Source organism: Macrotis lagotis, chromosome 1 (assembly GCF_037893015.1).
Source record: "Macrotis lagotis isolate mMagLag1 chromosome 1, bilby.v1.9.chrom.fasta, whole genome shotgun sequence".
Taxonomy (NCBI): Eukaryota; Metazoa; Chordata; class Mammalia; order Peramelemorphia; family Peramelidae; genus Macrotis; species Macrotis lagotis.
The window spans coordinates 830,329,252-830,357,068 of NC_133658.1; the positions used below are offsets into that span (position 1 = coordinate 830,329,252).

Consider the following 27,817-nt stretch of genomic DNA (forward strand, 5'->3'; position numbering starts at 1 on the left):
AATTTGAAGTGAATTGGGCAGCAAACTAGTAACAAATCTTTCTGAATTTTTTAAAAGCATAAATAGGCTCAGAGTGGGAATCTGAGAGGCTCTTCTTTGTTTACAAAATTTGAACTTTATTGTAATCTTTGTGGCATTGATAAGGCAATTAATCAACTAGAATATATTAAATGCCTATTATGTTTAATGAGTAAACACTAAGTCAGATATTGCTAAGAGGAGCCATGTAGCTTTTGTTTCTAGAGAGCTACCCTCCAAATCAGAGGGGAGTGGGCTCAAATCCTGGAACTGACCTTTATTGATTGTGCAACCTTATGTAAATCTTTGCTCCAGGAAATTCTCTAAAACTTTAAGTTACAAGGAAGTTACTGAATTGTATTGGGAAAAGGAAAGTTTCTTAATCAGGGAATTCTTTATATCAATAGAATCAGGTCTAGTCTCCATTTTTCTTTGTTCCAGGCAATGGAGAGACATATACAACAGTAAGACAGTACCTGCCCTTCAAGTAGCTTAGATTTTACTAGTAAAGATTACAAAGATCGGTTTTAGCAACCCAGAGGTCTATCATACCATGGAAAATATTGAAAATGAAGTATGGAAAGAGTTTAATATGTATTTGAATGCCGAGACTTGTTAACTACCTCTAGGCAAAGCATTTATCCTCAGAGAGTTTAACTTGCTCATCTGTAAAATGGGAAGCTTAAATGATATTATGTAAATCAATTGTGTATAATCATAAAATATATGTACTATAAAACTTAGAGTGCTGTTGAAATGTAAAACAGGAGAAAGTAGTTCTTTCTTATTCATTCTTTCTGTGACATTGATAGCTGAGGATGCTAGGTATATGACTTTTGATTAAGTGTTGGGGGGGATGTTAACTAGAAACATTTTGCTTAAACAGAGTTGAGTAATGGTCTCAGCATCATCCTAAATTTGCTCAATGTTGTGTTAATTGTGTCTCCAAAAAGGGAGGAAGTCTGATTTCTTGGAGTCTATTCCTAATACAATCTTGTAATTCTTCAGAGGGAAAAAAAAATTTACCCCATCTGCTTGGGTTTCTCCAAAGCAGAATTAATTATTTAGCTCTAAATTAGTTGCCCTGGTACAGGGTGGCTAGGTGGTATAGTGGATAGAGCCTGGTTTGAAATCAGAAAGATTCATCTTCCTGAGGTCAAATAAATGGCCTCAGAAAATTATATGCTGTGTGATGATGGACAAGTCACTTTTCTCTGTTTTCCTCAATTTCCTTATATGTAAAATGAACTGGAAAAAAGTGACAAATCACTCCAGTATCTTTTCCAAGAAAACCCTAAATGGACTCATGAAGAGTAAGACTACTGAAACAGAAAAAAACTAGTTCAGTAAAAAGAATTGGATCTATAATCTGTATACCTATATTTTAATCCAGGGTCTGGTAAATAGCCTGTGACATTAAGTTGGCCACTTCCTGTCTCTAGGACTAAAATAAAATTTCCTCTAATTTCTTTTTATTATATACCATGATTAGTAATTTTTTTTCCTGATAAGGATTCTGGGAGCTTGGGGGAAGATACCATTTTTGGCACTTGAGAAAATGCTTCCAATGAAGCTTAATTATTATTGCCTGAAAAGCTGATGCCTCACTGAGGAAGATGATTGGGAGCTTGTATAGCTATGGGAGGAAGATGTAATATAGGAGGCTATAATGGTTGAAGAGTAGGCATGGTTGTGTAAGCATAATTGGCTAATACAAAGAAGGTACAATGCAATCTATCCACACTCTCTGTCTTCTTGATCACATACTCTGGAGTTAGGCCTTGGGAATATGCTCTGACACCTCAGGGACCCCAATTCAAATTTTGACTGTTAATGTTCAGTCATTTTCAGTCATGTTTGAATCTTGGTGACCTCATTTGTAGTTTACTTGGGAAATATGTTGGATTGATTTTCCATTTTCTTCTCTAGTTCATTTTATAGTAGAGGAAACTAAGGCAAAAAGGGTTAAGTGACTTTCTTAGGGTCACCCAGCTAATAAGTATCTGAATCTAGATTTTAACTCACTAAGATAAGTCATTCTGACTCCAGGTCAGCACTGTTTGGACTGTACCCCTTTGCTACCAACTAGAGGATCATCATAATCTCTTCTGATTCTAAGCCATTTGAACTTGGTGATTTCTGTTTCTATATAGACTGTAGAGATCCTATATAATTGATAGTAATGAGTCAAAATACTAAAACTTATGGGATGCAGCCAAATCCCTTCTCCACATGGCATCCCTTAATATTTCATGTGTTTTTTTTTTCTTAAAGAAGCCATACTGGTGCTTTGTAATCATTGCTTCCCTTTTCTAAGTGTTCATTGACCATCTCCAAAATTATTCATTCTGGAGTTTCCTAGGAATATAGTCAAGGTTATTAGCCTATAATTTCTAGGTAAATTTATTCTCTTCCTTTTTAAAAAAAAGTCATTCATCATTACCCTTCTCATTTTCGATCATCTTTCAAATATTGCTGAAAATGGCTCAGCAATCATATATCTTAGAGCTGTAGATTCTCAAGGAGATAGTTCATCTGGACCATGTGGTTTAGATTCATTAAGTGCAACTAGGTCCTTTTTTATAACTTGTCAGCAATTTGGTAACCATTTTTGTTCTATTTTTCAGTGCAATGCTTATTCTCCTTGGTAGAGAAAGCAGAAGCAAAATGAAAATCTTTACAAACGTTATCCAGGCATTTGCTCTCTGATGATCAAAACTATGACTTGGTTGGGCAGGAAAAAATGTTGTGAGGATATATGGAAGCACCACTTCAGATTGGATTACTAGGAAATTACTGGGAGGCAGAGACCAAACTAGGAATCAACAACAGATGGCATTAGTTCTTTAAAACTCTGCCCAAGACCAACTATTAATTCTTTTATTTTTATTTATTTTTTTTAGGTTTGTTTTTTTTTTTGCAAGGCAAATGGGGTTAAGTGGCTTGCCCAAGGCCACACAGCTAGGCAATTACTAAGTGTCTGAGATCAGATTTGAACCCAGGTACTCCTGACTCCAAGGCCAGAGCTTTATCCACTGCTCCACCTAGCCGCCCCAACTATTAATTCTTAAAAGTTTCAAGTAGTTCTTGGTTCTGCAGATGGCTATATTCACAAAACAAAGTCTTTATCTGTTCCCATTGCATCAAAAACCCTTTGAACATCTTTGTGACACTCACATATTGTGTTCATTATTCACAGTTCTCAGTCTGAACATGAAGGAAACTCCCTGCTAATCACTTAATATTTAAATCCAATATAGCAAAACAATCATCTCCAGAGTGAAATTAGTTGTAGTAAAACTTCCACTAAAAGTCTAGATTAAAGTCAACTATGCAAAGAATTATAACCAGATGCCATGTTTGTTTTATATAAATGTAACATTATTATATTGTAAGATTATTTAGAAGCACCTGCTATTCCATGGAATGGCATTTTTAAAAAAAATCATGATGGCTGGTGAATATAAGGATTCTTCAAAGATTTCAGGAGCATGAAAATAAGCTCAAATTCATTGACTTATTTGTAATATCTTGTGTGCATATCTTTTCCTTCTTTCTTTGCTTCCTTGCACCTTATCTATATACTAATTATGAACATGTGTCCTCAGAAAATAAGAGAAGCTTCTTGAGTTTTTGTTTTTGTCTTTTTGTCTTTGTCTATATGGTACATAAAAGGAGATTTATATATGGCCATTAGTTTAAGTTGGCATTTATTTCTCCTCTGTACCTTACTATTGAATATTGAATATTCCATAATTTAGTCTCCATCTGTCACAATGAAAACAATTCCTTACCCTCTAGCAATGCTTAGATACACTGATGTCTTCACATGAGAAGATAAGAATGGTGATTCAATATATTGGACTTCTGCCTTGTCCAATCAATTAATATCAAGAATTTATTAAGTGCCTTCTACATCCCAAGCCTCATGCTAAGCATTGGCTATACAAAAAAAAAAAAAGACAGACACAATCCCTGGTCTCAAGGAGTTCACATTCTAATGGGGGAGACACAGTTTAAGTAACTCTGTGAGTAAGATATATACAGAAGAGGGAGGGGCATTATAGCACAGGGGAATCTGTTAAGACCATCTGCACAAAATGAGATTGGAGTTGAGTCTTGAAGAAAGCCAGGGAAGCTAAGAGGCAGAGCTGAGAGGGAGAACAGTCCAAGGATGGGGAACAGCCACTGAAAAGTCATAAAATAGGATGAAAGGTGTAATAGCAAATAGGTTTAATCATAGTGTACACAGAGGAAAGTCACAAATAAAAAGACTGGAGAAAAGTAAAAGGGGACAGGCTGTAGAATTTTAAATGCTGAATAGAAGATTTTATATCTTATCCTAGAGTTCAGAGGTCATCACTGAATTTTACTATATTAGAGATGACATGATCAAGACATACATTTTAGGAAAGTTACTTTGGTGGTTGGGTTTAGTTGGATTAGTTGGGTTTAGTTGGATTAGTGTGAGGTGTCTAGAGGCAAGGTGATCAATTGGAAGGCTACTGAAACAATCCTCCTTATCATTGCTTGCAGCATAATAGTATTCCATCATAATCATAACATGACTTGTTCAGACAATTCCCATTTGAAGAACAACCCCTCAGTTTCCAATTCAATCTAGAATTTTCAAGGAAATAATGAAAAAAGTAGGAATAAAGGAAGTATTACCAACCTTATTACAAAGAAGTGACCATTAAAATCATTAGATACTGTCACCTCCAAAAACTGGAAAAGTAGATCAGGGAGTAAAATATAATAGATAAACAAGACCCATAAATTACCAAGAACAGGAATCAGGTGTTCAGCAACCTTAAGAATATGAACCACTGGGTTAAGACCTCTCTCCTTATTTGAAAAGAACTGTTGGAAAAACTGATATTTATTTTCACAGAAAATAAGACCAGCAGATTATAGACATGAGAGGCAATGTGGTATCACAGACAGAGTGATGACCTAGAATACAGAAACCTGGGTTTAAGTTCTGCCCACACACACACTTGATCCTGAGCAAGTCACTTATTTCATCAGAGCTCTAGACAGCTCTATAAGACTAAGCAGTAGAGAAGATGATTACCTACATAAGAAGAAGGAATTTTTTTCACCCAAGATTTCTCTATATCAATGAAACTACAATCTTCTCCCTATGTCTTATGCTATGTAGTAAAATAAGTTCCAAATGAATATACTAACTAGATAAAATAGATCATATCATTTAAGGATGTACTTTTATCAACTATAGCTAGGAGAGAATTTTTTTTCTATTTAGCATTTTATTTTCCCCTAGTTTTATGTAAAAACAATTTTAACATTCATTTTTAAAACTTTGAGCTCCAAATTCTCTCCAATCCTTCCCAATGAGAAAGCAACCAATTCAACTTAAGTTGTATATGTGAAGTCATGCAAAACATTTCCATAATGGTCATTATATAGTCATTTGTAGTCATAATAGAAAGAAAAGATAGACAAAAAAGAAACAAAAATAAAGTTTAAAAAAGTATGGTTCAATTTGTACTCAGACACCATCTATTCTTTCTCTAGAGATAGATAGCATTTTCAGCATTACAAATCCTGGATTTGTGCTGTCCTAGATTATTATATTGGTGAAATTATATAAGCCATTTATAGTTGCTCATTTTACAATATTGCTGTTACTTTGTACACAGTTCATTTCACTTTGCATCAGGTCATATAAATCATCCCATGTTTTTCTGAGAGCATCCTGCTCATAATTTCTTATAGCAGAATAGTATTCCCTCATAATCACATATGACACTTTGTTCAGTCACTTAGTTGTTTTTCTTCATATTCAAAGAGTGCCATAACATCAAATATATAATGACGTGACTTGAATGTTATGTTTAACATAGTTAAGGGAGTGTTGTGTAAAGACATCCTTCTCACTGCCTTGTCCCAGAACCATTTTATCCTTTGATGAAACAGGATTTCTGGTGATGTCTGGATGCTGTGTAAGTCCTTGGCCTTTTGAATATTGTTCCCTCTTATATCAGCACGGTGTCACCGTGCTCCAGCAACACCAGACAATGTGCTAATATCTGATTTTTCTGGCAACAAATTGGTACAACATAGTATTAATTTCCAATTATGCACCACCAGAAAAAAGACTTAGATGTACATGTAAGTCCTTTACTTTCTTTTTAAATCTCTTTGGGATATAGAACTCGTAGTGATATTGTCAAAGGACATACATGGGTTTATAGCTTTTTGGGTGTAGTTATAAATTGTTATACAGAATGGTTGGCATCAGTTCACAACTCCTCTAACAGGGCATTAATGTTTCATTTCCCACATCCCCTCCAACATTTGTTATTTTGTTATTTGTTATTTGTTATTTGAGGCAGTACCTCAAAAATTGTTTTAATTTGCATTTCTCTAATCAATTTTGAATTAGTGCATTTTTATATGACTATAGATAGCTTTAATCACTTCATCTGAAAGCTGCTCATATCTTTTTGATCATTTATCAAATGGAGTATGGCTCTATTTATGTGTTTGAATAATGAGACCTTTATCAGAGAAACTTGCTTCAAATTTTTTTCACAGTAACTATTGTTAATTTCCCTCCATCCTATCCCCACATTTGTTTTATTTTCTCTCTCCTTTTTACCCTTTCAAGTTTTTTTCTGGCTGCCCACTCCCCCACTCCCCCACTCCCCCAATCTGTTATCCCTTCTATTACCCCCTTGATTCTCTTATCCCTTTCCCCTACTACTTTCTTGAAAGATAAGATAGATTTCTATACCCAATTGAGTGTGTATATTTTTCCCCTCTTTGAGCCAGTTCTGATAAGAGTAAGTTTCACTCATATCCCATCACCTCCCTCATATTCCTATCCACTATAAAAATTTTTGTTTGTCCTCTTCTATGTGAGATATTTGCCCCATTCTCTTTTCCTTTCCTCCTTTACCAATACATTCCTCTCTCATCCTTTAATTTTATTTTTTTATTTATCAGAGAATTACTATCCAATAAAAATAGAGATGATCAAAACAGAGAAAACTGATTACAAATACATAAAATTAAACAGTTTTAGCACAAAAAAGTCAGTGCAGCTATGAAAAGATGGTAAACTGCCAATAAGAAAAAAAAATCTTTGCACAAAATATATCAGTGTATTTTCAAGATATACATGAACTTGATACCAGTATATAAAACCAAAATGTCATTCCTAGGTAGATTAGTGGTTAAAGTATATATACATATAGTTCAAAAGGAGAATTACAAAATATCAATGACAATGAAATTGTCATTCAAATCACGAATAAAAAATATAAATTAAAATGATTCTGAGATTTTATCATATAGCCATTTTATTGACAAATATAGGGAAAATAGAAATCTATATTCTTGAAAGGACTGCAGGAAGATTGGCAATTCTTGGTAGATCTATAACTTTGTCTAAAACTTCTCTAAAACAATTTGAAATTGTGTGAGGGGGGCACCTAGGTGGTGCAGTGGATAAAGCACCAGCCTTGGAGTCAGGAGTACCTGAGTTCAAATTTGATCTCAGACACTAAATAATTTCCTAGCTGTGTGACCTTAAAAAAGTCACTTAACCCCAGTGTCTTGCAAAAAACAAACAAAAAATATGAGAAAAATCATGAAATTGTACAAATCTTTTCATCAAAGAACCTACTACTGACCATATACCCCAAAGATATCACAAAAGAAAGTTTTTATGTCAAACTGGAAACAAAGTCCATATCCACTAATTCAGGAAAGATAAAGTATAGCAATGCAATTATTACACCAGCAGAAGTAATGTATAAACAAATCAAAGCTTCATATTGGTCTTCAGATGAAAAACTTGATAACCCTCTGTCAGGGAGAAGTTTGGAGTTCTTGAGAGTATTTTGCAATTTCACCTCAATGATCTGGCATGCTTTCATCCTTCTCTAGTTTCAATTAACAACCTGGAATATTTCCTCTCCATGGATACTGATAATAAAATAAATGTTGCCACCATCACGTTTAGTGATTTGGTAACAATGCTTTATCAACCCATTTATCTCCCCTTACCAACTGGTACAAAAATATGCCAATATTAATAATTCCTAACAGATCAATTTTAAATAATTATATAGTATGGGGAAATATTGGAATGTATCCTAAAAATTTAGTTCTCAAAGTCTTCAACTTTTATAGAATTTTCTTAACTTTTCTCCTGCTTTTTAGCTTTGTCCTTGAAAATAATAATAAACATATTTATATATAAAAGTAATTCCTATATACACAGATGTGTGCATATTTGCGTAGATCAGCAATATCTAAATTCTCTAGATGTGAAGACAATGTCCTCTAAGAAGACAATACCTGAGCACAAAACCTGCTCTCCCAGGAGCTATTATAGCTACAAGAAAGAAAAGCAAAAAGCTTTTACAAGAAGAAGGAACATCATTTTCTCTGAAACTCAGGGATGGAGGAGCACTGATAGTGAAGGAAGTAGATAATTAGAGAAAAAAATTCATGGAGTTCATTCAATCAATCAATTAATTAATTCATAATTAATTAATTAGTATGGTTAAGTCACTATCCTTGGCACTGGGGATATGAAGACAGAGGTGGCACAATTCCTGCCCTCACAAAATTTATATTGTAGTTGTGAAATATAAACATGTATAAATATGTACAAATATATTGTGTGTTTCACAAGACAACTTAAAGGGAAAGGCATTAATTAACAACTGGCAGGTGGGATTAGGAAAATCCTAATATAGGAATTAGCAACTGAACTGAGTTTCTAAAAGAACCTAGAGATTTTAAGAAGTAGAGAAGTGGATTGGGAAGGGGGGCAAGTGCCTGTGAAAAGACATAGAAATATGAGGTGCTGTGTCATATTTGAGAAAGAAAAGGACAATTTAGTTGTGTTAAGGAGTATATGAAAGGGAGTAAAATATCACAAATCTGAAAAGCTGAGTTGTATCCAGATTTGTGTATCCAATCAGGAAGACCTGAGTCTACATCCAACTTGTAATGGACTCTGGACAAGTCATTTAACTTCTCCTTGCTTCAGGTTTCCTATCTGTAAAATTGGAGTAAATCAAAGCATCAACCTCCTAGAGTTGTTGTGAGTACCCAATGAGGTCATGATTATAAAGAACTTAACACAGTACTTGGTAAACAACAAATGCTAAATAAAGGTTGACTATTATTATTATTACTATTAATTTAAATACCAAAGGAAGGTATATTTTACCCTATTGAACAGGGTAATGAAAATGATCAGATATATGCTGTAGAAAACCACTTTGACAGATGGTTGGAAGATGAATTAAATAGATGAAACTTGAAGTAAAGAGGTCAATTAAAAGGCTATTTGGTAGAGTGGATAGAGTACCAGCCCTGGAGTCAGGAGGACCTGAGTTCAAATACAGTATCAGGCACTTGTCAGTGTGATCTTGGGCAAGTCACTTAAACCCATTGCCTTACAAAAATAATTTTTTTTTTTAAAAAAAAGGCTATTTGGTAGTTCAGGCAAGAGGTGATGAATATCTAAAATTTTGGGGTAGCCATGTGAGTAGAGAAAATGGGATAGATAGGAGAGATGTTCTGGAAATAGAATTGATAAGACTGACAACTGATTTGTTATGTGGGATAAGGGAAAGTGAGGTATCAAGGATGATACCAAGATTAATACCTCAATTTTAACAGTATAGTAGCAAAATTTATTTCTGAAAATGAAGAGAGAATAGAATTGGAGGCTTGAGAAGAGGAAATCACAGGAGAATCAGGATCTATATTAACTAGGAAATACCACCCAGAGTAAAATGAATAGGCATTTTAAAAATAAAACATATAGATACATATTCATATGTGTATAAACATATATGTTTACCCCTACCCATATATCAATCTTTCACCACACCATCATTAGAAAATTTTCTCTGCCTTCTCCTTTTGACTTATTTCCCATCTCCTGCTTGATTCTTTCTTTTCCAGAGTCCCCCAAAAGTTAGAACTTGGACTGATCATCTATCTGGTATCAGGGACTCCCAGGGAAGGAAAGATCAACACCTTTTAACTTCAAAATTTAGAAAGTTGCCCAGAGCACTGAGAAAATTAAAGAACTTAGCTATTGTCACATGCTTAGTACATATCAGTGGCGGAACTTCAATCTAACTTTTTAAGCTCTATATCCATAGTCTCTTTCCACATTAAGAAAGATGATAAAAAATGAAGATATGATATATGTGATTTCAATAGTTTTAACTATATTTGTTGAAAAGATCTGTCAACTCTGAAAAATTGGGAATCAATATAAGCAAATTCATTGCTTCTCTTTCTATTCCTTAAGAAATTTTAGCCATGAAAAAGTTGCCACAATAAGAGTTGAAAGAGCCCATAAACTGCCTCAGTCAGCAATCTCTTAATCATACTGCCAAGCAAAAGGATGTGATAGCTTAAAGCCAGCACCAATTTAAAGTACAAGCTCATTTGCAAAAACAAACAAACAAAAAAGTAAAAAAAAAACCCAAACAAATAAACAAAAAGAAACATTTCCCAACAGCAGTAACAGCAAGGAGAAAACAAACCTGGAGTTTGGCATCAGACTGGCTTAGTCAGTGTTTTCTCCTCCTTTGTTTTACTTTTCCCTTTCCTTTTTTTCTTTACTAGCCCTAGAGGCCAGTTTCTTGACTTTTCCTTTTTAACAGAGAACTGAATGGAAACTTACATTCTTTAGATTGAAGGTTTTGATCCCTATTTCTTTTCTGTTAGAGGCTTTTCTGTCTCTGATAGCTTTACATAAGAACAAAAGTGATTGGTGTTATTGACAGAGTCTTTTTTGTTCCTTTTATTAATGTATATGCAAATCAGATGTCTAGATGCAAATAGTGATGTAAAGGTTTATTCAAGAAGAAAATCTATTTTTTCTAAGGTTTTTTTCCTTCCTGGTTCAAATGATTTTCTTTTCCTTGAGTACACTTCTCCTACCTCCATCCTTCCTTCACTATTTGTAAATTAATGTGTCTGACTTTCTGGAGAGTACATCTTCACAAATGTCTATGTGAAATCAACTTTAATGTCCATTAAAATCTAATTTCCCACCTAAATGAAACATACCCATATCAAGGCAAAGAACCTTTTGAAAATGACTGAAAATCAAGAGAGATGGAAAAATAAGCTATTATTTTCATTCTGAGATTTCAAATTCTGATTCAGTTTTTTTTAATGAAGCAAATGAAATTTCAATGATATTATTTAGAGTAATATCTGATACTTTGATTTGACTATAGGCTAACTCCAAAAGCACACTTTATGTCCTCTCATTCCTTTGATAATATCCAACAGCCTCCATATCATTCTAATCTCTCCCTGCAAAAGGCCATGGTTTGGAGCAGCTCTGAAATACAGCCACATAATGTCTTTTTTCCATGGACTTGGCAGACAAGCACTGTTTGCTCCACCATGTAATGTCTTTTGGTGCCAGTAACCTTTATTTTATCTGTCAAATGTAGTTTTTCCCAATGTTGAAAGCAGCAATTTGCCAACCAAGCTTGGAGGCCTGTTTGATGGAGCATTACAAAGAGCAAAAGGGAAGGGTTTAAATAGATTTACTTCTCTAATTTCTTGAAAAGATGGCAGAAAAACCTAACCTCTTGATCAAAATCCTTTCTCTTTATATCACTGTAATTTATAAAGACTGGCACATATTTCCCTGAGAAGATAGGATGATATGGCCAAAATGAAAAAAAAAAATGACTGAATTTCCCGGTTCTGTTTTGTTCTATTGCTACTCAGATATCTTTGTGTTATTTCAGTCTTAATGCCACTGGTTTTCTACCAGTCCAAGTATTCAGAAAATGTTTTCTTCCCATTCTGTGAAATGAAAGTGAGGAACTCTTATTTCCCACTTCACCAGTTCTAATCTTCTATAAATCAATCCTTTGTATGGAAGAAGCATTCAAAATACTTAATTCCAAGTTAGTGATATAGTACTGCTTTTCATCCTTAGAAAATATTCCCCAAACCAAGGGAACAATATACACGTTAACAACAACATTGCGAGATGAACAGACTTGATAGAAGCAGCCCCTCTCAGCAGTTCAAAGAACTATGACAACTGTATTAAATCGGCTATGGACTATGCTATCCCCATCCAAAGGAAGCAAAACAAAACACACACACACACACACACACACACACACACACACACACACACACAGAATCACAATCCTTCAGAATCAGATGAACACTTTATAAAAATTATCTTTTATGTATCTCATTCCCTTAATCCTAATTCTTCATACCAAAAATAACTAATCTGTAAATGTGTTTACAGGGGAGTGGGAAGGGAGGCTAGAAGGAAATTTTTTAACTTAAAAATATACATGGACATATGGCTGAAAATAAATAAAGAAGAAAGAAGCTATTCCCCAGTTGTTTTCAAAGTAGATATTTTGATTTATCACACATTTTTGTAATGTGAACTTTCTTCCCCATAATAACAAGAAACAAACCCTCTTGTATGAATTGAATTTGTTTCCTCATTAAATTATTTTGTGCTTTCCTGACTGAGTTTGAAAAGTGATACATTGATTTTAAGGCAAAGAGACTAATTCTACAACTGAATATCCATCTTATTATGTAATGCCTCTCAAAGACGTCTTCCAACTTTAAATCTGTGATTCTATTATCATATAATATATCTATCAAAAAGATGAATGAAAAAGCCATATCCATCAATGGTTAGGAATGATACTCTACTAAGAAATGATTCATAGTACTCTCAAGTGCAGACCTAATCAACCAGATTAAAGTATAGTTCCCATCTGATTTTAATGTTATGTTTTAATAACAAATATGCTTAATAAAAATGTTTTAATAAGAAATAGTTTGGTAAGTCAATTTTCAGTGTACAGAGATCTTTATATAGAGTTTAAAGACCTTTATTTCTATTTGAGTTTGATACCATTGCTCTCTGACTTATCAGGAGGTAGCATCTCAGTATGCCTATTATTAGAAATCTAAATCTAACTTTATCTAGAATATTTTAAAATTAGTTTAAAACATGAGGATTTATTCTTCAAATGAATAGTTTGGAAATATTTTTAAATTAAATTTTAGTTTATAGTGATCAGAAATCTTCCTCAAACCTCTCCACATTATTGAAAACAGAAAAGAAACAAATCTCTCATATAACAACTATACATAGTAAAGTAAAACAAATTCTCTTATTGACCATATCCTAAAAATATGGCTGACTCTGTACCAGGGTCTATCCACACTGTTTCAGGAAATGGATAGAATGTACCCAAAGAGGCCAGCTTCTGGGATAGGAACTCTCTCTTAGATAAAAACTGTCGGAAAAATTGGAAGTTAGTGTGGTAGAAATCTGGATTAGACCAACATCTCATACCCTTTAGAAAGATAAGATCAAAATGGATACAGGATTTAGACATAAAACAATATTATAAGCAAACTAGGAGATCAAAGAATAGTTTACCTGTCAGATCTATGGAAGGGGGCACAGTTTATGACCAAGGAAGAAATAGAGAACATCATTAAAAACAAACTGGATAATTTTTATTACATTAAATTGAAAAGCTTTTGCACAAACAAAACCATTGTAACTAAGATCAAAAGAAATGTAGTAAATTGGCAACAATTTTTACAACTAGTATTTCTGACAAAGGATTCATTTCTAAAATATATAGAGAACTAGTCAAATTTATATTAAAAAAAGCCATTCCTCAATGGACAAATGGTCAAAGGATATGCAAAGGCAATTTGCAGATGAAGAAATTAAAGCTATCCATAGTCTTATGAAACATTACTTTAAATCATTACTGATTAGAGAAATCCAAATTAAGGCATCTCTGAGATACCACCTCATACCTCTCAGATTGGCCAATATGACCGGAAAGGACAATGATCAGTGTTGGAAGGGATATGGAACACTAATACATTGTTGGTGGAGCTGTGAACTGATCCAGCCTTTCTGGAGAACAATTTGTAATTATGCCCAAAGGGCAATAAAACTGCATACCCTTTGATCCAACAGGTTCTATACCCTGAAGAGATCATGAAAAAGGGTAAAAACATCACTTGTGCAAAAATAATTTAGCAGCTTTGTGGTGGCAAAGAATTGGTAATCAAGTGAATGTCCATCAATTGAGGAATGGCTGGACAAATTGTGGTATATGAATGTTATGGAACACTATTGTTCAATTAGAAACCAGGAGGGATAGGAATTCAGAGAAGCCTGAAGGGATTTGCATGAACTGTTATTGAGAGAGAGGAGAAGAACATTGTATACTCTAAGAATAGTTTGGAATATTTTTAAAATGGGGTGATGATCAACCTTAATGGACTTGCTCACTCCATCAGTGCAATAATCAGGCACAATTTTGGGGTATCTGCTATGGAGAACACCATCTGTAAACAGAGAAAGAATTGCAGAGTTTAAACGAAGACCAAAAATTATTTCCTTCAATTTTTAAAAAAGTTATCTTGTGTACTACATAATTTTGTTATCTCATATTGAATTTTTTCCTCAAGGATATGATTTTTCTCTGAATTTTCAATTTTGATCAATCTCTAGCATGGAAACAATATAAAGACTGCCCTCTATGGGGGGGGGGTGAGGAAGGAGAAGGAAAGGGAGGGTAGGAGAAAATGTGTAAAATTCAAAACCTTACCAAAAAATGATATGTAGAAACTACTATTGTATATAATTGGAAAAAAATAAAATATTCATATAACTGTACATATACATTCATACATACATACACATGTATATATAAAATAAATTGATAGTATTTTTCTTAATTAGTCCTCTGGTCTAATCATGGATGGTCATTCTTACAGCTTTTAAAGCTGTTTGGGTTGTTCTGGGGTTTTTTGCAGTGTTGTTATTGAATAAATTGTCCTTTTGGTTTGCTTGTTTCATTTTTTGGATTATGAAAATCTTCAAAATTATTCATTTTTATAATATTGATGTTATAGAATAAATTATTCTAACTTTGCTTATTTTATTCATCAGTTCACATAAATGTTTCCTTGTTTCTTTCCTCATTTCTTGCAGAATTTTCCTATGCCTATGACTTTGTAACATTGAATAATTATATCTTATGTCACTTGCTTCCTTCCCTCTTAATTATTTCTTATTTTTCCGATATATAGTTCACTTTTCATATATTTGTTTGCATATTGTCTCCCCCATTAGATTATAAGTTTCTTGAGATCAGGGACTTTCTTTTACCTCTTTGTATCCCTAGTGTTTTAACACATAGTGGGCACTTAATAAAAATAACTGAATTGAATTGATATTAGTGAGCAGCCTAATATAAAGCCAGTCTCCAAAATTAAACTTTAATAAAGAACTTCCTTGTCTTTAGGTGGCATCAAGAGCATCTTTTTAAGAATTGTATCATTTGTAACTGACTTTGTAGATGAAGATGTTCACATTCAAAGGGGGAAGGAAAGTTATTTCTTCTTTTTTTTAATGACACTACATATTAAGTAGTCCAACAAGATCGTGATAGACCTTGCTTGTTAATATTAATCATAATTATGTACAGGGACATATGCATTATTATAGTGTCAGTAACATTAGCTCACAGAATAAGTCTACATTTTTCTTCTTGTATTCTCTTGATATTCTAAAAGGAAAAGTCCACTTTTCAATTTTGGACTAGCTAACTATTGGTTCCATAAATTAACTGTAGATTTCATTGGTCATAAAGAAGGTACATAAATAAAAATTATTGTAACTGTCATGATAAATAGCAATATTGAACATTACCAGCAAAAATTGTTAGTACAACAGGTTTTACGTGGAGTGAATAGAGCACTCACCCTGGAGTCAGGAGGACCTGAGTTCAAATGTGGCCTCAGATACTAATTTCCTAGCTGTGTGGCCCTAGACAAGTCACTTAACTCCATTGCTTTGCAAAAAAACAAACAAAAATTAAAAAAAAAATTCCATTAGCCGACCTGAGTACTTTGTTCTGACTTCTGAATTTTTTCCAAGAGTGGTGGGTATCGTTAAACTCTTGCGGTTTGAATATCCGGTCTGGGAACTGTTGCTGGGCTTTGTAAATTCGACTCTGGAAGGACTTGTAGTCCAAGAACTCCCTGTCTCCTAAGAGGACATTTAGATTAGTTTTCTGTCTTCAGATTTCCTTCCCATGCTGAAGAAAGCACTCTAATTTCCCACTTTATTCAATTTACTATATTTCATCTTCAATATGATTATTTATCCACCTTTTGAATCCACTTGTCTGATTTGACTGACATATACTAACCCAAAATGATATGCTATTTCATGTTAAAATATTTAATACTTAATTAGGAATGTTATATATAGTATGCCTTTCTACTTTAGGTCATGAAACTAAAGATTAGGTCAATACAGTATTATTAAATTAGCCCTGATTTGTGTTTTTTTATTATGAGCCTCAAGCTGATCACACCTCTGACATATTTTGCTGACTTTTTTGGAAGATGCTAAACAGTCTATTCATTGCCTATTTGTCTTCCCCTCCTGGATTTATTTAAATCATTGAAACAACTGAGAGAGATTCAATGGAGAATAATTCAAAATGGAGGTCATTCCCATGACATAAGGTAGCAGTATCTCAGGGTTGTCAGCAAATTCTGTACTATGAAGGGGATTCTAGTGCTCTTGAAAAATGTGTATGATGTCCATTAGTAATAATGAAAGACCCTGCATTTACACTGAGGAGATGAGATACCTTGGTATCTATTATTGTTTTAATGTTAAATAGAATGTATACATAGGGTTATAAAGGCTTTAAGAATATACTCGGGATTAAAAAATTGCAGACTATAGTGCTTAGTGAAGAAATAGATTTTTTCCCCCTCTTTTGAAAGATGATTCATTGGTTTTAAAAATATTTTTGTCATGGCCTACAGTGACAAGGGATCATTGTTTATGAATTCCAATCCTTCTGCTTTGGACTTACAGTGACTATATTCAACTCACTTATCTTTGCCAAGCTATGGCTTCTTTTTTCTGCTTCTTAATAGACTTCTTAATATATGAACCAAATTATCTCCCATTCATGACATGAAGTTTATAGGTTCTTAATTCACAGTAGAAAGGTATTTATTAATTTTTTTAGGCAGGGGAAGTACTTTATTTTGGACCAAGAGGACAACATACCCAATCCTGCTCCTGATGTTTATACCCTGTCTAAGCTGGAGTCAATCATTTCCTTTCCCTAAGATTAAATGTCCTTATCTCTAAAGAGTTTTCAATGAGATAGTCTTGTATGACTTCTTAGATCTCTACTAAATCTATAGTTGCCTTTTGAAAATGATTATGGTGTGGGGAAGAAGCACTTATCAAATACCTACTATATGTGGGACACTGTTCAAGTGCTTAAAAATTATTGCCTCAATTGAAGTAAGAATTTTTTAACTCAGAATTTACCATGATGATCAAGGAATCAATAAAACTTAGTTGTACATGGATCTGAAACTTATAAACAAAGAGCCCAAGCTAGGAGAAATAGTTCCAACTAGGTGTGTGATGCAAGATCTATTAACAAAAGACAGAATATATTAGTATTTATAATTATTGGTTAGTGGTTAGCAAAAGGAAGACTAGAAGAGAGGAAGAGCCACCAACATGGTGGCAGGATGAAGAGATAAGAGGAAATATAGAGAAGAACCAAAATTTCTTCCCTTTTTCCTTGGTCCCTCCTCCCAAGTTTCTATTTCTACATTCAACATTTATATATCCTATGGAAAAGATCCTTGAATCCACAATGGCTCACTCTGAGTCAAGGGTTACTTTTCTTTTGGAATCCCTACTTTGAGTGAAGAGGATACAATTAGACACTTGTTATCATATACATATACATATATGATAATTTGGCTTATGAAGTGATTGTCTTTTGATTAATCAAGGACAGATGTTTTGCCCAAGGAGAATTATTGCTCAGAGAAGGAAATGTGTGATTTCTGATTTCTAATAAATTACAGTGCTCTCTTCAATATACTAATGGACCTCTCCTCTTATATCCTAAAGGTTATTTTAGGTTTTTTTAATTTTTGCAAGGCAATGGGATTAAGTGACTTGCCCAAGGTCACACAGCTAGGTCTTAAGCATCGGAGGTAGAATTTGAATTCAGGTCCTCCTAACTCCAGGACCAGTGCTCTATCTACTGTGCAACCTAGATGTCGCATGTCCTGAAGTTTTAAAGGGAAAAAAATTATTTTATCTTTCCCACTCCTCCTTATTCTTCTTACCCCTTAATATCATAAAAGTGTATGCAGGGGCAGCTAGGTGGCACAGTGGATAGAGCACTGGCTCTGGAGTCAGGAGGACCTGAGTTCAAATCCATCCTTAGACACAATAATTACCTAGCTGTGTGGCCTTGGGTAAGTCACTTAATGCCATTTCCTTGCCCCCACAAAAGGTATGTACAACATCTTTGAACCAGATCCTTTTTTCTCAAAGAATGGCATCAGAGTGGCATATCTAGGAAAAAAGGTAACAAAATTCATCTGGAGCAACAAAAGATCAAGGCTATCAAGGAAATTAATGGAAAAAATGCAAAGGAAGTAACCTCGCTGTACCAGATCTATAATTATGCTATTAAAGTGGCAGTCCTCCAAACTGCCTGGTACTAGTTAAGAAACAGAGTAATGAACTAGTGGATTAGGATAGGTACAAAATAAATGGTAGTAAATGATTACAGTAATGTACTATTTGAAAAACCCAAAGACATTAGCTTTTGGGATTAGAACTCACTATTTGACAAAATAGTGTTAAAATAGGGAAAACTGGAAAATAGTATGACAAAAAAATAGGCATAGACCCACATCTCACACCCTATACCAAGATAAAGTCAATGTGGGTACAGGATTTGGACAAAAAGGGAACATACCATAGACCAATTAAGAGATCAAGAAATGCTCTATCTGACGGATCTATGGAAAGAGGAAAAATTTATGACCAAACAAAAAATAGAGTATATTATAAATTGCAAAATGGCTAATATTGGCCATATTAAAGTAAAGAGTTTTTGTAGTAATGAAACCGATGCAGCCGAGAGTAAAAAGTAAACAGAAAGCTGGGAAACAATTTTCACAGCTAGTGGTTTTGATGAAGATCTCATTGCTAAAATATAGAGAATCAAATAAAATTTATAAGGTTACAAGTCATTCCCCAATGGATAAATGGTCAATGGATATGAACAGGCAGTTTTCAGATAGAGAAATTAAAGTTATATATAATAGTCATATGAAAAAATGCTCCAAATCATTATTGATTAGAGAATTGGCAGTTAAAACAACTATGAGGTATCATCTCATACTTATCAGATTAGCTAAGAAGACAAAAAGGAAAAATGATCAGTATTGGAGAGGTTGTGGGAAGATTGGGACATTAATGCACTGTTGGTGTAGTTGTGAACTAATCTAAGCATTCTAGAGAGCAATTTGGAACTATTATATTCAAAGATCGATAAAAATGATCATATCCTTTGACCTACTAATAACAATATTAGACCTATAGCCAAAGAAATCATAAAATGGGAAAAGTCCCACATATTCAAAAATTTATAGCAGTTCTTTTTCTACTGGCAAAGAAATAGAGATTAGAAAATTTACCCATCAATCAGGAAGTGACTGAGCAATTTATGGTATATGAATGTTATGGAGTATTATAGTTCTCTAAGAAACTACGAGAGAAAAATGGGAAGAATTATATGAACTGATTGTGAGCGAAAGGAGCAGAACCAAGAGAACATTGTACATATTAACAACAGTAGTGTGAATTGATAAACTATGTTGGATGCAATTCCTCTCAGCACTTCAGAGATCAGATCTGGGAATAACACAAAAAACCCACAGAATCTGAATAGATGTTATGTTCACTTTTTAAAAAAACTTCTCTTATGTTTTTCCTTCCTATCCCATGCTTTTCTTTTTTCCCTTAGTCCGAATTCTTCATACGTAATATGATTAATATGTAATTATGTTAAACACAAATGTACAAGTATAACTTTTACCAGACTGTTCTTGATTGAGAGGAAGGGGGTGGGAAGGATTGGTGGTAGAAAAATGTTTAACTTATAAATATGCAAGTGGATACAATAAAATATCAATTAAAAAAAGGAATGGTATCAGAGTTGAGACTCTGCAGTTGTTCTGTATTTTTTCAGGGGGTGATCTAAATAAGTATGATGAAAGAGGGTTAAGTTTTATGTCCCTTTAGAAAAAATGTGATGATAAGGATCCTCCCAGAGCAAATATACAGAGCCATTCTTCTATATAATCTCACACTACCTTGGGTGATCATAAGAGAACTCCAGCTTTCTCTCCCTGATATCCTTTGCAAAATCCATATGCCAGAACAAAGACATCAAATTGAACTGCTTGGCAGCCATAGACCCTTCCATGGCAGTTGGTTAGTGAATTATTTCTGATTAATTGGCCATTAAAGAAGACCCATTAAAGTTGCCCAGAAAGTGCTTTCTAGATGAGTGTTAGCAAATGTCAGAAGAATAAAGCTAGAAAAGCACATTCTAGTATATGTGCTACTTTTTCTTTTTCCTGAAAGGTACAGTGTCATTATATTCCAGCCTGGTATTTCAATCATTTTGTACCTCTTAAAAAACCCCTGATGATCCATCCCACTAGAGTTCAGATGCCCCCAAAAAGTTAAAGACAAATGCCATGTATTGATAGTAGCACTCTTTAATGGTTTCAAAGTACTGGAAACAAAGTGATAATCCACTTATTTGGATAGAGTTGAATAAACTATGGAATATTATTATAATGGATTATTATTGTGCAACAAGAAAGGAATTTAGAGAAACACAGAAGATTTTGATGAGCTGATGCAGAGTAAATAGGAACAACCCCCCCCCAAATAAATACAATATTTATAATGACAAAGATGAACAGAATTCTGAAAAGAATGTGAGCTCTGCTAATTGTAAAATAGGTGTGGTCCTAGAGAACAAATAATAAAACATCTCTTCCTCTTCTGATAGTCTAAGCACTACCAGTTAGTTTGCAATATCCATTATTTAAAGTCTTCATCTTGCTTAACTGTTTTCATTTGTTAAAAGAGGCAGATCAGGACTATTTCCAGAAATGACTATGATCTAAAAACTAAAGACATGAGTAAATTTTTTGATGAATATCTATGGATTTTGAGTTTGAGATAAATGGATTGATGTGTCTGGTTTTTTTTTTTTTTTGTTCCTTGTTCATTCATAGGTAAGTGTGAAATTGGCTGGGCTTACTACTGCACTGGTGGGGGAGCAGCCACAGCCATGTTGCTCTGCACTTGGCTTGCCTGCTTCTCTGGCAAGAAACAAAAGCAGTACCCATACTGATGGTGCCAAGACTGGTGCAAGGAGACCCAGGTGGGAAGGAATGTGGTCAGAAAGACTGAAGAATCAAGCACCAAGCAACCTTGTAATGATGAATTGATGGCTCTTATCTAACACAAAGCTTATATTAAACATGAGACTGGATGATCTCAAGGATATCATCTGATACAGGGTGAGGTGGGGGGTTGGGAGGGAAAAAGGGAATTTGTAAGAAGAATGGATGATATGGAAAGGGGGGGGGACATAAATGATGGACCAAAGTCTAAAGACATTATAGGGAATAAGATGATCCCCCTACTCCTGAGATTAACTGTTCTGTTCTATAATAATACATCTGTACATGCAGGAAATTTTCTTTAGTTATGACACTTAAAACTAAGCAAGACAGTATATTAAATGACCAGTGGACACAATATTGTTTAGGAAGGCAGGGTAATCTCCGAAAATTCCCTTTAGGTTTGGCACTCCTGAAAGCACACACATTCATATATACACACATATACATATACACAGGTAAATACATATTGATATACCTGTGTATACACATGCAAAAATGGCACAGATTTAAATGGAGATTTAGACAATGCATTACTTCTCTTTTTTAATCATTTAAAGTTCAGTGTTATACCATTATAAATCATACATTAATCCTAATAAATGGACCAATAAGCCACTTTAATCAGTATTTTGTGTATCTTGCATAAACTCCCTCAACATGTAATCACTGTTTATTCAAACTTTTAAAATTAAACTTCTGTAATTTCAGCATTCTTCTATGAATGCCATATTTTACATTCTATATGTGCAGCTCCTGCTGCTGAAACTTATGACATCAAGGGACAGCCCTCTGTCCAGTGGAAGGATTAACTCACTTTGCTAGTGATAATAAGTTTAAGGAGAAAACATTTGCTTTGTTTCATGATTGTCATACTGTGTTGTATCCTCATATGTTTCAATATTCATTTTTTTGTAAAAAAAAGTGCTATTTTATGTTTGTATTTTAAAAACTCTGTGAATAAATTTCTCTTTGATCAATATTTAAATGGTTTGTAGAGTGATAATTGGACAAGCTGATTTGCTTCTTTTATTCCCCCCCGCCCCATAATGGCCTTTCAAATGAATAATCCCTCTGAAGTCTGTCTTCCTTTAAGTGGCCTCTGGGTCTCACACTAACATTCACATCCTTTTATACTGACAACCCAGAGTTGTAGCGGCCTACCCAGTGCAATTATCTGCTACCCAGGTCTTAGCAAAATTTGCTCAGATCAAGATGAGAGAACAATTCCTCCCTTGTGTTGAATTCCTGGGGCCCAGGGAATACCTTTAAGATGCAAAGAGAGACATGAGCTGTGTGCTCTAGTTCTGCATCAAAGGGAAGCTGTGGAGAGCGGAGAGGGGAGTACGTTGTCCCTGGGCAATGTGTGCATGTGGGGGTGGGGGGGCACGACCACCCAAGTTTCAAGCACTCTACTCCCTTCTGATTTCTTGTTTCTGTCCTGTCCCCGATCTCCTGCTGCTTTTTTCTGCTTTCATTTCAGATGCTCTGTCATTTCAACCTGGCTCTTATTTTCATTTCCATTCCTACCTGCTCCGTTAGCTTGGAATTGCTATTTACCAAAGTCCAGGACTCTTATCTAACTTGGTTTTCTTTGCTACAGTGACTGGAAGGTAATTCCTCTTTTCCAGACTATGTGACAGAGGATATTATCACTTGTCTTTTTGCCTAGGACTTTGAACATTTAGAAACTGAAGCATTATTTGTGGGATAAATAATTAATTTTTCAATTCAATAAATATTCATTCAATGCTTACCATGGGCTAGGTGATAAGGAAAGCACAGAAATTTGTAGCATATTGGTAGCTGTAGTGTTAAAAGATATCAAAAAAACATTTTTTAAAAAATGCAGATCCCTGAGAGGTATGTGAACAAATGTAATGATCCATCAATACTAAGGCAGTGAATGATTTAAGGCAGCAACTATAAAAATTTCTGCAACTAATATGGAAGGTTGGGGCAAATGGACAAGTTGACTTATGATTGTGTTTAAAATTCATAACATTCTCATGAAATCATTGAGTGTAACAAACTAAACACATCTTTTATTAAGCTTGACCTCTTTATCTGTCTCCTCATTATGAACCCTGGTAACCTAAAATCCAGACTATACTTGTGTAATGCTGAGAATAAACTTGACATACCTCTCACTTCCATATCCTTGACCTTTCCAATTGGTTTGACTGATGGCAAAAAAATCCCAAACCAACAAACACAAAAAAACCCAGTTTGTCCAAAGATTAAGTTACACATGTGAAACTAGAGAAAGAGAACTGGAAAATATGTTGAATCTAAAGTATGGAGAGCTCTAAATGCTAGCTTAAGGACTTTAGGCTTATGGTTTAGGCAATAGAAAGGCACTTAAGTCTTTCAAGCTGGGACATGTTCTGAAGAGAGTGATCTGATCAGCTGTGTGTAAAACAGATTGAAGGATGAAAAACCAATGGAAAGGAAGGGACTAGTTATGAGACTACTGCTAAGTTAAAATACTGAGGGCTTGAATAGACTGGTGTCAGTGGGAATGAAAAGGAGAAAGCAGATAATAGAGATATTGTGGAGGTAGAATTGACAGGACTTGGTGACTGAATGATTAGTTATGAGGGCCTTCAAGAGATATGCATGGTACCCCTGGGTTCAAATTAAACTACTAGGAAAGTTTCAGTCAGATCCTAGCTCCCTGAGGCATCAGTTATAGACTCAGGTTGACAGCTACATAATCACATTTTGGCCAGGTGACAGGCTTCCCAGTTCTCTGCATCTCCACTTTTGAGATATCATCAAGCTGAGATGTGTAGCTAGCAAACTATATTGACAGAGCCCAGATTACAAAGCATTGTGATGACAAAGATTGCAGCTGGTTAGGTTGTTGGAATGAACCAAAGAAAATGAAATTTTTTATAATTAATCAGACTCATTTAGCATTCCTCCCTATTTGTAGCCATAGTATTTTTTTAAAAATTGCTTTTATGGTCTCAATCTATTATTCATAGTCTAAATGATAAACAGGACATTCAAAACTTAATTGCAATTTACATTGCTAATAAAAAGTCTTATACTTGACTATAAAAAAATCAACTGCAATTATAAGATGAGGGTGGTATACCCAGACAGAATTTCTTGAAAAGATCTAGGTATTTAGGTAGATTGTAAGTTCAATATAAGCTTCTGTACCTTTGGACAAAGAATCAATGAAAGCTTTCAATGAAATCTCTATTCCTTGCTCTTCCTATCACCAATCATAGTTTCCTGAAAAGGGTTAGTTTAACCATCTTCCTCTGACACTCTTGGCCAAACCTTATCAAGAGCATGAATAAAGAAAAATATTTTTAATGTTTTCCTGACAGATAGGACTGAATTCCCTTAACAGTCATTATTGTCTAATGAAATCAAAATATTAATGAAACAAAGAAACTGGCTTTATCCTATCAAATTTGAAACTCACTAATTGGAAAAATGGAAACTCCAAAAGTCTAATTTCATAGAATTTTAAAACAAATTTCTTTTTTCATGTGGGTACTTCTCATTTTTTTTCTGTGTCTCTGGGAAAGTGCTTCCTATATGTCGTACACATAACTCTAAATGGAGATTAAAAAGATGACTCTCTGAGTGACTCATTTTTGTTTTGGACACCTTTAAATAATCCCAGACTAAGGATTCATGCTGCTCTCTGAGAACAATACAAGAATCTGGCCAATAAAATTCTGGACTTTCTAAGGCTTGGTTGCTATGGAAAGAGTCAGGCAGCTTCTTAATGCTTAATTCATATCATGCTGAATTGCATTTGATTGCACCTCATTGTCTGCTGAGAAGGGGCTTCTTCACTCTGCTGTACCCTGTGGTGAGGAAAAGATTATACTTTGCTTCCCAGATTAGCCATCATTTTCCTATCTAATGGAGTCTCTCTCTCTCTCTCTCTCTCTCTCTCTGTCTCTTTTTTCTTTCTTCCTTTCCTCCTTTCTTTCTTTTTCTTTTTTTAACTTGAACTCTCCTCTCTGAAAGATAACATCAATACTTATGCCTTATTAAGATAGATGACTCTTCACAGAATTCACAAAGATCTAATTCCTTGAACTAATTAAAGGTAAGTAAGTATTGATCATGGGTGTGTTATCCTTGTAGTTTCAGAGCAGTAGTGAATCTCTCAGGGATGAAAGAAAAACTGTGTCCTGATTGTTATGTTGTCATCAATGTAGTCGTATTATGATATCTTAGTTCCTGAAAATTCTATGTGAATTAAATCATGGTACCTTAGTAAAATGGTGTTAAACTCAAGTCCAAACAAGGGCTACTAAACCATACATGAGAATCCCTGTGAGCTGATATGGACTTAGAAAACAACAGGTTTACATTGTATAGGTTCTATTAAATTTTATTTATTTTATTAAATATTTTCCAATTAAATTTTAATCTAGTTTAATAGGTAGTTGGTAGTGCTTCTGGTAGCTTCATGTGGTCATTAGTCCCATGTTTGATGCCTTTCCCTTACATTACCATACCATATATTTTAGTCCAAGATCTCTTAGCATTTTGGGAAGGAAAAAACTAAGTTGTAATTTTGAAAAATTCATATAAGGCAAGAGATGCCAAATTTTGAGAAGAGAAACAAAATCATGTCATAATGGATATCTATAGGCAAGTACAGAAGTACACTCAGTAGATAAAAACTCATATTGATTAGCTAGGAAGGCATTCACATCCTAAGCATAACACAATTGTGAGTGGGAAATATTTTCTTGTTTACAAGAGAAAATGAAGCAAGGAAAATTTAAGTGGCATAATCATGTGATACAAGTTGCAATTCCTGAGAGAGATGCGAAAGTTTGTTTTTTTTAAGACAGGAGTCTCATTTTACCTTCAGATTATAAATAATCAATGATTCCAGGATCTAACACTTACCATCAGGGTCAATTATCATTTGCCAGAATGCCGTATACAAACCTTTATTATTTCTTCCTCCACTTTCTCCTAACTGAATAATAAAAATAAAATAGAAAAATCAGAAATTCTTATAACAAATTAACATATTTCAGCAAAATAAATCCCCCATTGTTTCTGCTCAGAAATGTATGTCCCACATTAATGCCCTGTTGATGGAGATGTGAATTGATCCAACCATTCTGGAGAGCAATATGGAACTATGCCCAAAGAACAATAAAATTCATCATACCCTTTAAACCAGCAATATCAGTACTAGACCATAAAAAATGGGAAAAGTTCCACATGTTCCAAAATATTTGTAGCAGCTCTTTTTATAGTGGAAAAGAATTGGAAACTGAGGGGATGTCCATCAATTGGGGAATGGTCGAACAAGTTATGGTAAAAGAATGCTATAGAATACTTTTGCTTTGTAAGAAACCATGAATGGTCAGACTAGAAAAGAATGAAATGAATTACAGGAGCTATGCTGAGCAAATGGAGCAGAAGAACTAAGAGAACATTGGTATACATTAACAATAACATTATTAATTGATCAATCTTGATGGATGCACCTTCTTTCAATAGTACAGAGGTCTAGGGCAACCCTGGGAGACCTGTTATGGACAATGTCATTCACATCCAGATGAAAAAACAAAACAGAAACAAAAAACCACAGAATCTCAAAGAACACTATGTTCATTTAAATATTTTTCTTGTTTTTTTCTTCATATCCCATGGTTTTCTTTCTTTTCCCCTTAGTTGAATCCCTCATGCACAAAATGACTAATATGTAAACAAATCTAACAAAATTTTTCCATAAACCCTCATGATTGACAGTATCAATGGCCTTGGTCGGCCTTGGTCAGATCTACAAATGTTGCATACAGACCTCTGTTCTGTTCCTGGCATTTTTCCTGGAGTTTAGGGCAGCAAACATCATATCAACTGTTTCTCTACCCTTTCTGAAGTCACACTGGCTGTCGGGAAGGTGACCAACTTCCAGGTGAAGGATCAGCTTATTGAGAAGGGCTCTGTCAAGAAACTTCCAGCAATAACTAAAAGAGAAATGCCCCTGTGATTGTCATGGGACATTCTATTATCTTTACCTTTATAGAGATGGATGACAGAGGCATCCTTGAATTCTTGGGAATAAACTCTTTATGCCATATAATCTGGAAAATTTAAGTCAGTTTATGGATGAGCAATGAACTGTCCACATTGTTGATCTCAGCTGGAATGGAATCAACACCAGGATTTGCCACTTGAAAGGAGTCTTCTTTAACTGGAACTTCAACTAGGGACTGATTGACTTCAAACTTGAGTAAAAGATCAATGGCTTTTGCATTGATTGATGATGGTCTGTTAAGTACACTATGAAAGTGTTCAGCCCATCTTTCTAGGATCACGTCCCTATCATTAATCAATGTGGATGTCTTAGAAATAATTTTAAGGGCATCATAAAAGCATTTTGGTTTGTTTCTATCTGCAT

At 34.3% G+C, this 27,817-nt stretch overlaps 1 protein-coding gene across 3 annotated transcripts in view; it reads left to right on the forward strand.

The window, feature by feature from the left end:
• LHFPL6 (LHFPL tetraspan subfamily member 6) overlaps window positions 1–24,251 on the forward strand; it is a 297,453-nt gene extending 273,202 nt beyond the window's left edge. For all 3 annotated transcript variants that reach the window (XM_074217223.1, XM_074217225.1, XM_074217224.1), the window contains exon 4: window positions 21,241–24,251. In XM_074217223.1, coding sequence (XP_074073324.1) covers window positions 21,241–21,359 — 119 coding nt within the window. In that variant the 3' untranslated portion in view covers window positions 21,360–24,251. The remainder of the gene's footprint in view (window positions 1–21,240) is intronic.
• Window positions 24,252–27,817: the final 3,566 nt, after the last annotated feature.